Source organism: Nerophis ophidion, linkage group LG20 (assembly GCF_033978795.1).
Source record: "Nerophis ophidion isolate RoL-2023_Sa linkage group LG20, RoL_Noph_v1.0, whole genome shotgun sequence".
NCBI lineage: Eukaryota > Metazoa > Chordata > Actinopteri > Syngnathiformes > Syngnathidae > Nerophis > Nerophis ophidion.
The window spans coordinates 33,043,782-33,055,931 of NC_084630.1; the positions used below are offsets into that span (position 1 = coordinate 33,043,782).

At 41.2% G+C, this 12,150-nt stretch overlaps 1 protein-coding gene across 3 annotated transcripts in view; it reads left to right on the forward strand.

Moving 5' to 3' along the window:
* The window catches only part of micall1a (MICAL-like 1a), a 39,285-nt gene extending 27,136 nt beyond the window's left edge, over positions 1-12,149 (forward strand). For all 3 annotated transcript variants that reach the window (XM_061881016.1, XM_061881017.1, XM_061881018.1), the window contains 11 exons: positions 147-742; positions 823-883; positions 1,043-1,464; positions 2,616-2,977; positions 3,051-3,185; positions 3,270-3,396; positions 3,548-3,638; positions 4,948-5,021; positions 5,360-5,474; positions 10,159-10,205; positions 11,165-12,149. In XM_061881016.1, coding sequence (XP_061737000.1) covers positions 147-742; positions 823-883; positions 1,043-1,464; positions 2,616-2,977; positions 3,051-3,185; positions 3,270-3,396; positions 3,548-3,638; positions 4,948-5,021; positions 5,360-5,474; positions 10,159-10,205; positions 11,165-11,295 — 2,161 coding nt within the window. In that variant the 3' untranslated portion in view covers positions 11,296-12,149. The remainder of the gene's footprint in view (positions 1-146; positions 743-822; positions 884-1,042; positions 1,465-2,615; positions 2,978-3,050; positions 3,186-3,269; positions 3,397-3,547; positions 3,639-4,947; positions 5,022-5,359; positions 5,475-10,158; positions 10,206-11,164) is intronic.
* The last annotated feature ends 1 nt before the right edge of the window (position 12,150 follows it).

The following is a 12,150-nucleotide window of genomic DNA, read 5'->3' on the forward strand; positions in this document are numbered from 1 at the left end:
GTGGTATTGGGCCTGAATTCATTTTTATTGTGCAAAAAATAAATGTATTAAAGTTAAAATTAAGATCTGTATAGTAAACCGGTCAAGTAACGATGATATCACTTTCTCCTTGGTTCTCTGCTGGTGTGGATATATTTAACTTTCAGGTGCACTGAGTGTCGTAGCACTTTGCTACCTGGATCCTACAAACTGGAAAGTGATTCTGGAGTGTTGGTCTGCACCCACCACCTTAAAAGGCAAGCTCCAGCAAATCAGAATGGTCGACCGGATCTTAGCCAGAGGCCATTTGTTGTCCAGTCAGCCAGGATCGGTTGCAGCAAAAGCCCCCACGCCTCGACCTCTGAGACGGACCAAGAAAAGACCCCATCCCCAGTGGGCAATGTGAATGAGAATGAGGTGCCAACAAACATGACTGTCATAGTCACTCCTGTGCAAACAGGCAAGGTCACCTTGGAAGACACAGACATGCTTAATGACGGTAGACAGACGGAAGACAAACACCGTCCCTCTTCTCCTCCAAACCCTTTTGATGAGAGTGATGATGAAGGCGATGATGAATCAGCAAGGGAAGAAGAATCACTAACTCATAAGTCTAACGGTGACCTGCCAGCTGCACATGTCAGTCAAAATGAAGCCACACCCAGACCAGTGCCAGCACCTCGCCGAGTTTCCCAAATCACCCCACTGCCCCTTCCTTCCCCACGTGTGAGACTACCCCGAACAGCTGACAGCCTTGCAGCTGGTGCGTGATCTCTCTCAGGTGAAAATGATAGTGAAGGTGAAAAAAGTTGAGTTATGCTTATATTTCATCTAAAATCACAGGTGAACCTCAGAGTCTGCCCACCCCTCCAAAACCCAGGGAGAGATCGAAGTCTCCAGGAAGGTAGATGAATTTCTATCAAACCAACTTTTCTTTGTTTTCATCTCATCTCATCTTTGGCGTTCCCTGTCTGTTGTCTGAGCGACATCGTATTGAATGTTTGCCAATCCATGTGTACTATTCCCCTCTGTGACATATCCATGTGTCTGTCTCACTGTCCAGCTTGTCCCGTGGCTCACATAAACCCAAAGATCCACCCTGGCTTGCCCTGGTCCAATCAGAAACCAAGAAGAAGAAAGCTCCTCCCCGTCCCGCTGCAGGACTGTCAACTCCTCCCAATACAGGCTCTGTGTCTTCTCTTAAAGACGAATGCTCCAGATCCAGTACGCCCCCCTTGCCCTCTAACCCTTTTGAGGATGATGAGGATGAAAATAACGAACCAGAAGAAGAGGAGGAAGGTGTTGCTGTTCCGACTACAATGGTGGCAAGTCACCCATGGTACAGTATCACACAGGTGGCTGATTCCTCCGGTGCCAACACGCCCCCAAGCACAGGAAGTTCCTCCCGCTCAGCCAGCCCAGGAAGTGCTAAAAGTAAAAAGCGTCCAGCACCTCTTGTACCACGGCCACCTGCTGCGAACCAAGGTTAGAACATGACACCGTTTAGAGCGACACCTTCATGATTCTGCATGCAAATGTATAAGAATGTAAATCAAATACCACTAATGCAGAGAGTCTCTAAGATACACTATAAATCTAACTATCTTTAAAAAAAAAATTGGGGGCCATTTAGGGGCATAAGTAGGACCGACCCTGTGCAGTCTTGTGCATTAATCCAGCACTGCACTAACCTGTTTCCACGTTGCACTTTTTAAAAAGGCCAAAGTAATGGAAACCATGATTCAACAGGAAACTCTTGCTGATTAATATTATTTTGTAACTGTTCTCACTCAGTATGCAGTTTATCACACAGTAACATTTTTATCATGGCTTTAATTTCTTCATGGTAGATTTATTTTGTCAGATTATGATAGCTCTATATTTAAAAGTGAGGGTACCCCGGCTTCCTCCCACCTCCAAAGACATTCACCTGGGGATAGGTTGATTGGCAACAAAAATTGGCTCTGTGTGAATGGGAGTGTGAATGTTGTCTGTCTATCTGTGTTGGCCCTGCGATGAGCTGGCGACTTGTCCAGGGTGTACCCTGCCTACCGCCCGAATGCAGCTGAGATAGGCGCCAGCGCCCTCCGCGACCCCAAAAAGGAATAAGCGGTAGAAAATGGATGTATGGATGTTCTCAGTATGCAGTTTATTACACAGTAACATTTTTATCATGGCTTTCATTTCTTCGTGGTAGATTTATTTTGTCAGATTATGATACCTTTATATTTAAAAGTGAGGGTACCCCGGCTTCCTCCCACCTCCAAAGACATTCACCTGGGGTTAGGTTGATTGGCAACAAAAATTGGCTTTGATGTGTGAATGGGAGTGTGAATGTTGTCTGTCTATCTGTGTTGGCCCTGCGATGAGCTGGCGACTTGTCCAGGGTGTACCCTGCCTACCGCCCGAATGCAGCTGAGATAAGCTCCAGCACCCCCCGTGGCCCCGAAAGAGACAAGCGGTAGAAAATGGATGGATGGATAAACATGGAAGACAAGATTTAAATGCTTTCATTGATGTTTTTCTTCTTTTTATTTTTTCCAACCATTCTGTTTGCATTCTCTTTAAAACACATTGAATCATGTATATCTGCTGCCTTTTTTTTTTATTTCAACCAAATTATGTCTCCTTCTCAGTTCCTCTGCATTCTCAGCAGTCTTCTCGTTCTCCAACTCTCAGTGTGGAGAGTTTGTCTTCTGGGTCTGACCAGAGCTCCTCCCATCAACCCCTGGCAACTGCTGGAGGCAATGGCCAGGAACCTTGTTTCTCTAAAAGTGTCTCAGAGCCTTCGATCTGTACACCGTCTACAGCTTCTCCATCCTCCTCTTCCAGCGAGGGTCTCCCTCATTCTTTCCTAAGCCCCTCTCCATCAGTGTCATCAAATGCAAGCTCCGCCCCTGCCACCCCGCAAGTCAGTCGCAGCAATGAGTCCTCTCCACTCAGACCCACAACCACCCCGAGCCCATTAGTCTCAGGAGCCACCTCTTCACACAACAAGGTAACCGAACCGTACCATTTAGTCCAACTTTCACAATTACTTTTTTTAATTTAGATCCCCTTTCTCATTTTAGCGAATTTGCAAGGAAAATCCATTCAACAGGAAACCTTCTCCTTCCTCTACCAAATCTAAAAACAAACCCCCGAAAGGCCCTCGTCCTTCTAGACCCCCAGCCCCCGGCCATGGTTTCCCACTTATCAAACGCAAAGTACAAACACTTGTTGGCTATTTTATTTATTTTCAATAGGAAATTCCACTTTTAATGGAACCTTTCATGCACACACTGATCCAGGTGCAGTCAGACCAGTACATCCCAGTGGATGACATCCACTGGGAGATGAGTCAGCTGGAAAATCAGCTGGATGAGCTGGAGCTAAGAGGCGTGGGGCTGGAGAAGAAACTCAGAGACAACACTAATGGTATAAAACCAGTGCAGCTCAGACTGAAGTATAGCAATTTCTTTGCCGGCTATGCAAATAAAAAAAATAAAACAATGAGAATTGTATTTTGAAAGAAGTGAATTGTACAATCCATCCATTGAAATTTACCATCTGTTGCCTGTGCTTTCAGATGAGGATGAAGAGCACCTGTTGGTTGACTGGTTCACGCTCATTCATGAGAAACACCAGTTAGTCAGACGAGAAGCTGAGCTGGTCTACACGTAAGTTTACTGCTGCAAGATTAAAAAGTTAGACCTTCCATCCATTTTCTACCGCTTGTCCCTCTCGGGTCTGCGGGGGGTGCTGGGGCCTATCCCAGCTGCAGTCAGGTGGAAGGTGGGGTACACCCTGGATAAGTCGCCACCTCATCGCAGGGCCAACACACTGTCATTCACACACTAGTGCCTATCTTGCCTTGAATATTCAGGCAACATTAAATGAACATTCTTAAGTTGACTAACGCATCAAAAGACATTCAGTGGAAACCTAATCACATCAACCGATACATTAAACTCTGCTTTAATGAGCAGTTTGGGACCGTAGCACCAGTTTTGATGTGTCACATTTTAGTTTCTGCTGCAAAACTCAATGCAATCTCTTAATACATATCAGTCCATCCATTTTCTATACCGCTTCGACAAAAAAAAGCACCCCTTCATACTTGCTTAAGCCAATGACATCAATTTACTGTGGGGGGGCTTTTTAGCTCGGTTGGTGAGTGGCTGTGCCAGCAACTTGAGGGTTGCAGGTTCGATCCCCTCTTCTGCCATCCTAGTCACTGCTGTTGTGTCCTTCGGCAAGACACTTTACCCACCTGCTCTCAGTGCCACCCCCACTGATTTAAATGCAACTTAGATATTGGGTTTCACTATGTAAAAGAGCTTATATTATTCACTTCACGGTGCATTACATGTTCCAAAGAAACACTCTGTTATTCAGCACATACAATTGCGGTGTCAAACTCGTTTTCATACAGGGACACTTTGCAGTTATGGCCGTCCTTAGAGACACCACATGTAACTATACCAATAAAACGTTTCATCGCCTCATCACAAAATTTTCTATGCATTTGATTACTGTATTTTTTTTTACTAACAAATTGATCAATAACTTGCATTTAAATCATAAGACAGGTTAACAAGCACATAATTAGGTAATCATTTTTGATAACAAAAAAATCAGGCAACAGTTGCCTAGTCAGATAATATGGAAGTTTAGATGTTTAGAAATTATGCAATTGCATGCAGTTTATTTTTCTATTAAATTTGAAAGAATAAATACATTTAGCAAGAAATAATTGGTGCTTTATTTTTTGTGGCCCGCAAAAGACTAAAAAATAATTTGCATCAATAAAGTGACGTAGTGGACAATGTGACAATGCAAACATCTTGCAGATTAGATTCAAGATTGATGTCTATGTTAAACACACTAGTTTTTTAACTACGCTACCTCGTGTACACCCTGGATGGTTCATTATCTGCTATTCATAAGCCACCAATCACATATGATATTTGTTTCTACACTCCGCAGTGCAAAGCAGCAGAACCTTGAAGAAAGGCAAGCTGATGTGGAGTATGAGCTGAGGTGTCTTCTCAATAAGCCAGGTTGGTAGCAGGACTTAAAGAAAGACACATTGCTTTTGTGTTCTATTTAAAGTTCGGGTTAGCTCGTCTGCTTCACTGGAGCTAGACTGCAGCCTTCCTGTGTAGAAGCACAGGAAGTCCCTGTTGTTTACATTAATATCACCTAGTGCATTTTTACAAAGCAAAGGACTCAGCCAAACATTGTGTTGCCCGCAAAACTAAACTGCAGAAACTAAAATGTCAGATTTTTTTTATACCTATGAGATTTATTTAACCCTACTTTTCCTCATCAAGTTCAGTACTAGTTACCTGTTATTTTAGTATTTATTGTAATAATTTAAATGCCAACTTCCTTTCAGAGAAAGACTGGACAGAGGAGGACAAGAGCCGTGAGCAGCAGCTGATGGCTGAACTGGTCACCATTATTGAACAACGCAACCAAATAGTCAACAACATGGACCAGGACAGACAGAGGTAATCTATGTTAAACCCCTTAAAGCAGGGGTCTCAAACTGAATTTACCTGAGGGCCGCATAGGGAGAGTCTGGGTCAGGCTGGGCCGCATCAAGTGTTCACGTTTTAATCACGCGACTAAACTTCTACCAGCAGCTGTAGTCACACCAAGTTGTTAGGCTTTAAGTCATTTTAAATATACAATTTTATGTATATACATGATTTTAATTATTTTGTCCTCTGGAGAAGGTCATGACACTTCACTTTCTTTAAAGAAGTTGCTTTTTGATTGGGTAAATTGTTGGTATTAGGGAACTCATGGCAGGAAGTCGTTACTCAATGTAACCATCTGACTCAGTGTCATAAAATAACTAATGCAATAATGTCTAATTGACGTGTTTGAGGTATTACACGGGATAAAAAAACGTATAAGAGTGAAGGATACAAAAGAACAACTACAGCAATGCTAAACATGTACTTAGAAAGTGTTGAAAAGCATGCTTGCTCAGAGTGATGTTTCCCAGCATGCCTTGCAGCACTTGTTTTGTAAAAAGTTGCATGTTCAGAGTTAACATATTTGTATTGTTTATTAATATTATAGTAGTAGTAATAGTTGCTCTGCACGTTTGTTTTGCTTTCATTTTTGTTGTAGTAGGTGTTGTGGCCAGTGGTGGGATTCAAGACGGCCACAATATACTGTATTTGACCATTAGCTGTGTGGCCTGCTTTTCAATAATTGTTAATTAATTAGGGATGCAACTTTACTCGCAGTGATGGGCAGTAACAAGCTACATGTAGCAAAGTCAATATCCGATGTTTCGATATTTTCCAACTCTTAATTACCGAATCCGATATCAACCGATACCGATATATACAGTCGTGGAATTAACACATTATTATGCCTAATTTTGTTGTGATGCCCCACTGATGCATTAAACAATGTAACTTTACCATGAATTGATTAACGTGGACCCCAACTTAAACAAGTTGAAAAACTTATTGGGGTGTTACCATTTAGTGGTCAATTGTACAGAATATGTACCGTATTGTGCAATCTCCTGCTACAAGTTTCAATCAATCAATCAAAAACAAGGTTTTCCAAAATAAGAGAACAACTTCAACTCGAGTTATGGAAAAAAGTGCCAACTTGGCACTGCCATATTTATTATTGAAGTCACAAAGTGCATACTTTTTTTTTAACATGCCTCAAAATAGCTTGTAATTTTGGACATGCTCTCCCTGAGATAATCCTGATACCCATTACAACTATGGGAAATACTATACTATGACTTTCACAAAGTGCATTATTTTGGTTTTGTTTTTTTAAACATGCCTCAAAACGACAGCTACAAAAACAATGATTGGCACACATTTTCAGTCCAGAGTATACTAGAGCATACTTGCCAACCTTGAGGCCTCCGAATTCGGAAGATGGGGGGGGGGGGCATTGGTGGTAGCGGGGGGTGTATATTGTAGCGTCCCGGAAGAGTTAGTGTTGCAAGGGGTTCTGAGTATTTGTTCTGTTCTATATGTTTTCCCGAAATGTGTTCGTCGTTCTTGTGTGGTGTGTGTTCAGTGTGGCGCATATTTGTAAGAGTTTTAAAGTTTTTTATACGGCCACCCTCAGTGTGACCTGTATGGCTGTTGACAAAGTATGCCTTGCTAAAGCCGCATATATTATGTGAATGGGCCTACACGCTAAGGAAGTGCCTTTAAGGTTTATTGGCGCTCTGTACTTCTCCCTACGTCCGTGTACACAACAGCGTTTTAAAAAGTCATACATTTTACTTTAGCTCGGTTTAGCTCGGTTGGTAGAGCGGCCGTGCCAGCAACTTGAGGGTTGCAGGTTCGATTCCCGCATCCGCCATCCTAGTCACTGCCGTTGTGTCCTTGGGCAAGACACTTTACCCACCTGCTCCCAGTGCCACCCACACTGGTTTGAATGTAACTTAGATATTGGGTTTCACTATGTAAAGCGCTTTGAGTCACTAGAGAAAAAGCGCTATATAAATATAATTCACTTCACTTCACTTACTTTAAAACAAATACCGATCATTTTTAATTTTGAAACCAATACCGATAATTTCCTATATTACATTTTAAAGCATTTATCAGCCGATAATATCAGCAGTTCAATATTATTGGACATCCCTACTTCATATATATATGTGTTAATTTTTATTTATTTATTTGCTGTAAGTAGAGACAATTAATAACATTACATGGGTGGGCCAAAGAAAAGGCAAACTAAAATGAATACATAGAGTAGGGTGCTGGGACCACTAGAGGTAGATGTAGGGTGTTCCCAGCTAAATGACTGATAGTTAATAGTAATGGATCCTCTTTGGGTCTATTTGTACTCTGTTACATTAACATTGATATTAGACATGAGGGCCTATGGATAAAAATGCTGTTAAATGTAGCGAGCTACTTTTGCCGTGTAGTTTGTAGTGTAGCTTGCTCCGATTTTCCAGGTATAGCTTTCCCTGTAGCTTAGCTACATTTACGCGAGAGTAATTTGTAGCCTATATATTTTCCAAGTCGCTTTCCCATCACTGAGTACGTTGCTTATGACCGGACCATTTGATAAGCCCTTCTTGGCACAATCCGCCCCAAAGGAACGCAGTCCTGAGTTTTTGTTTGTGTACATGTGTGTACGTCGGTTGCCACGACATAAATGATGTCCAATCACCGTCGTGAGTGGAGCCCAGAAGAAAAAAAAAACATATGGCCAGCTGTAGCATAAAAGTAGAAAAAAGCATTTTGAAGGAGCAGCGAATATAGTGAGCCTCACTGACTGCTGGAGCTAATTTTGTGGTGCGTGCAGAGATTCTACTCTGAATGCAAACTCGCAGGCGGGTACAGAATGTCTTTGTGATTGAATGAGCTAAACCCAGACTGGGAAAACAAACGTATCTACTAAGTTATTATTTTTGTAATGACACTTTTTGTATGTGTTTCGTTGAAAGGGGAACATTATCACAATTTCTGAAGGGTTAAAACCAATAAAAATAAGTTCCCAGTGGCTTATTTTATTTTTCGAAGTTTTTCTCAAAATTTTACCCATCACGCAATATCCCGAAAAACGGCTTCAAAGTGCCTGATTTACACCATTGCTATATCCACCCGTCTATTGTCCTGTGACGTCACTGCGTGAAGCCACCAGAAACAAACATGGCGGATAGTACAGAAAAGTATAGCGATATTAGCTCGGATTCAGACTCTGGTTTCAGCGCCGTAAGCGATTCAACGGATTACGCATGTATTAAAACAGATGGTTGGAGTGTGGAGGCAGGTACTGAAAACGAAATTAAAGAAGAAACAGAAGCTTTTGAGAAGCTTTTCACGACAGACAGCGGCACGGGAGGAAGTGTGGACGAATTTGGCGATCGCCTTCTAACCAACGATTGGTATGTGTTTGTTTGGCATTAAATGTGGGTGGAGGGAAAGGCTGGATGCAAATATAGCTACAAATGAGGCATAATAATGCAATATGTACATACAGCTAGCCTAAATAGGATGTTAGCATCGATTAGCTTGCAGTCATGCCGTGACCAAATTTGTCTGATTAGCACACTCCACATAAGTCAGTAAGATCAACAAAACTCACCTTTGTGATTTCGTTGACTTTATCGTTGGAAATGCATCTGCTTTGAGTGTCGCAGGATATCCACACATTCTTGCCATCTCTGTCGTAGCATAGCTGTCATCGGTACAGTGTGCAGAACAAACGAGGGACTTTCGCATCTTTTGACCACTGTTGCAACTTGAATCCGTCTGTTAGTGTTGTTACATCCTCCGACAACACACCGACGAGGCATGATGTCTCCAAGGTACCGGAAAACAGTCGAAAAAATGGAAAATAACAGAGCTGATTTGACTTGCCGTGTGTAATGTGTTTGAGAAAATAGCGGGTCGCTTCACGATGTGACGTCACGGGTGAAAGGTCATTGCTCCGACAGGCGAACAATTGAAAGGCGTTAAATCACCCTTTTAGAGTTCGGAAATCGGTTAAAAAACATATGGTCTTTTTTCTGCAACATCAAGGTATATATTGACGCTTACAAGGTCTGGTGATAATGTTCCCCTTTAACCCATCAGATATAACAAACTGAAACAAAAACATTCTACAGACACTTTTCGTTCAAATCATTTTTTTTCCTGAAATGATAATTAAACTTACTTTTTGTGTTGGTACACCTCATTTACACTACTTTAAATTCAAACTGCTTTTAATGTGTTTTTATAATTATAAGGTACAGTATTGGAATTTAAAAAAACGCTGCAATGTCGGTCACTGTTTGCCAAACCACAGGTGATGAACATGATGAGTGTAGAAGTAATCAAGGGATTAAAGGCAATTAACTATTTGAAAGTGTTGTTTCGTAACTGTTAACACATAAGTATTCAGTACACCAATGATGCTTCGTTTACTGCAAAATTGAATTTTTATGACAATCAAAATAACGAAAGAACTTTGGAGGAAAAAAGGTTTTCTTTACACCCAAAATACTTACTGAAACAAAACCGAGAACCGTGGCCCAAAAATCGAGGTACGGACCATACTGTGGTTTACCTGACCCCTATTCTTTATTGTCAACCTCCATTAGAGGACCACGGATGAACTGCGGGTTTGAGTCCCCTGCATTAAAAGCTCCACAATGGTCCTTAATGACTGTGAATACTAACAACACCTCTCTCGCAGGGAGGAGGAGGAAGATAAGTTAGTGGAAGCCATGCTGAAGAAAAAAGGTAGGTTGGCACACTTCCTCCATTTGTTGCTGCAGTAACATCCTTCACACCGTTCACATAAACTACAGTGCTACTACCCAAACCGACGAGCAGATTGCTCGTTAGTCAGAATATAGAATGATAGATAAGCCCTTTCAAAACAGCACATGTAACATGGCCTTTTGAAAAGAAAAACAAACTTTTAGATAGGAAATGGGTACTCGCAAATTGAGGTACTACTGTATTAAAATACAATAAAGGATTCCGTCTTTTTGCAGATAAATATTTTTAATCAGTGGATTGTTGGTTCATTATCTTTATAGGCCAAAATAAAATAGGATGAAAGATACATGACTTTCTGGCTTCGTACTGTACTTTAAATATGTGTGAGTGATTCTCAGAGTTATTTCACCAGGCACAACCCCGGAAAACACTTCGCTCTTCAAGTATCACCATAATGACTAACACTGTGCTTAAATATAGGGAATACTGTATTTCCTTGAATTGCCGGGTCAAACTCGCTTCCCAAAATAATTAGCGCATGCTTAGTATTACCGCCTGGTCAAACTCGTGACGTCACGAGTGACACTTTCCCTGTCATCATTTTAAAAATGGAGGAGGATGATTTCAATACCGGTAATTTGGAATCGCATAAAGGGAAGAAGATTAAGAGCTATTCAGTAGGCTTTAAGGTCCAAGCTTACATCACACTCAAATTTTTACTGCATACCTTTGGTAAGTGCTGGAGTGAGAAGAGGTTTTAAAATAATTAGCGCATGCTTACTTTTACCGCATGCCTTTGGTAAGCGCAGGAGTGAGAAGAGGCTTTAAATTAATTAGCGCCCCGGCGGCAATTCAAGGAAATACGGTAAAACACTGTACTTAAATAATACATCACATTTTTCGTATCACAGTTTGGGAATCACTGTTTTATGAAATCCTTTGTCACACATTGTGTCCATGTTCTCCTTCTTTGTCAGACTTCCATAAGGAGCCCGATGTAGAGCAGCCGCAGAAGAAAAAAGGGGCCAAGTTTAAACCCATGAAGGTTCTGAAGAGGCTGAGCCAAAAAGGAGAACCTGGAAAAAGTCCTCGCAAGGAGAACAGCTGATCCTCACCAAGTGTAAACACACTAACAGACTAAGGGGATGTTTTTCAAGTTGTGATTTAGTGACTCTAAAATGACTGTCTAAAAAGAATCTGCTCACATCTCCACACAGAGAAAATTTTACAACTCAAGTATTTGAAGAGCGCTGACCTTTTCCAGCTTGTTAAGGAGCCAGAGGTACTGCTCATCTATCTGTTGCTGATCTGTAGTCCGTTTTTATCAAATGAGGCCAGCTAGCGAAAAAGTTGGCCTTGATTTCTTCTCATCCTAAATCGCTCTCCTCCAATACAATACTATTAGTCTCCGAATGTCCCAGGTGCATTCAAGGACATCACTCACCAAAACAATATTACATTCAAAGCAACCTGTCGCCAAGATATTTTGTAGTAAAAATTATTTTTATCTTATGTTCTCACACAGGAAAAAAGCGACATTATTTATTTGCGTCATCTGTCAAAACACATTTTCAACATATTGAATGAATCTAGAGAGCTGCAGATGGCTGCCAGAGAATTGTATTGATAAATGTCACATATGCATTTGTGCTTTTAAAAAAAAACATAAAATGGCAATTTTAGGCTGTTTAAAAAAAGAAATGGGAAGCCCTGACTTTTCCATTGTTAATTTATATTTTACTGTGTTTTTAATGTGTTTCACCTGAAAGTGGGGCTGTGTTTGCATGACTGCTATTAATTGGGCTGCATATTGTCAGGGTATTTAAATGTCCAAATGTTTTTGCCCATATTCATCATGTCTTTCTGCTTGGACCTATGCAGATGCTTTTTTTTACCCCAGAAGCAGAATTTTGAGAAATGTTTACGGTAAAAGGCAGATCAATTAAACGAGCTATACAAGTAC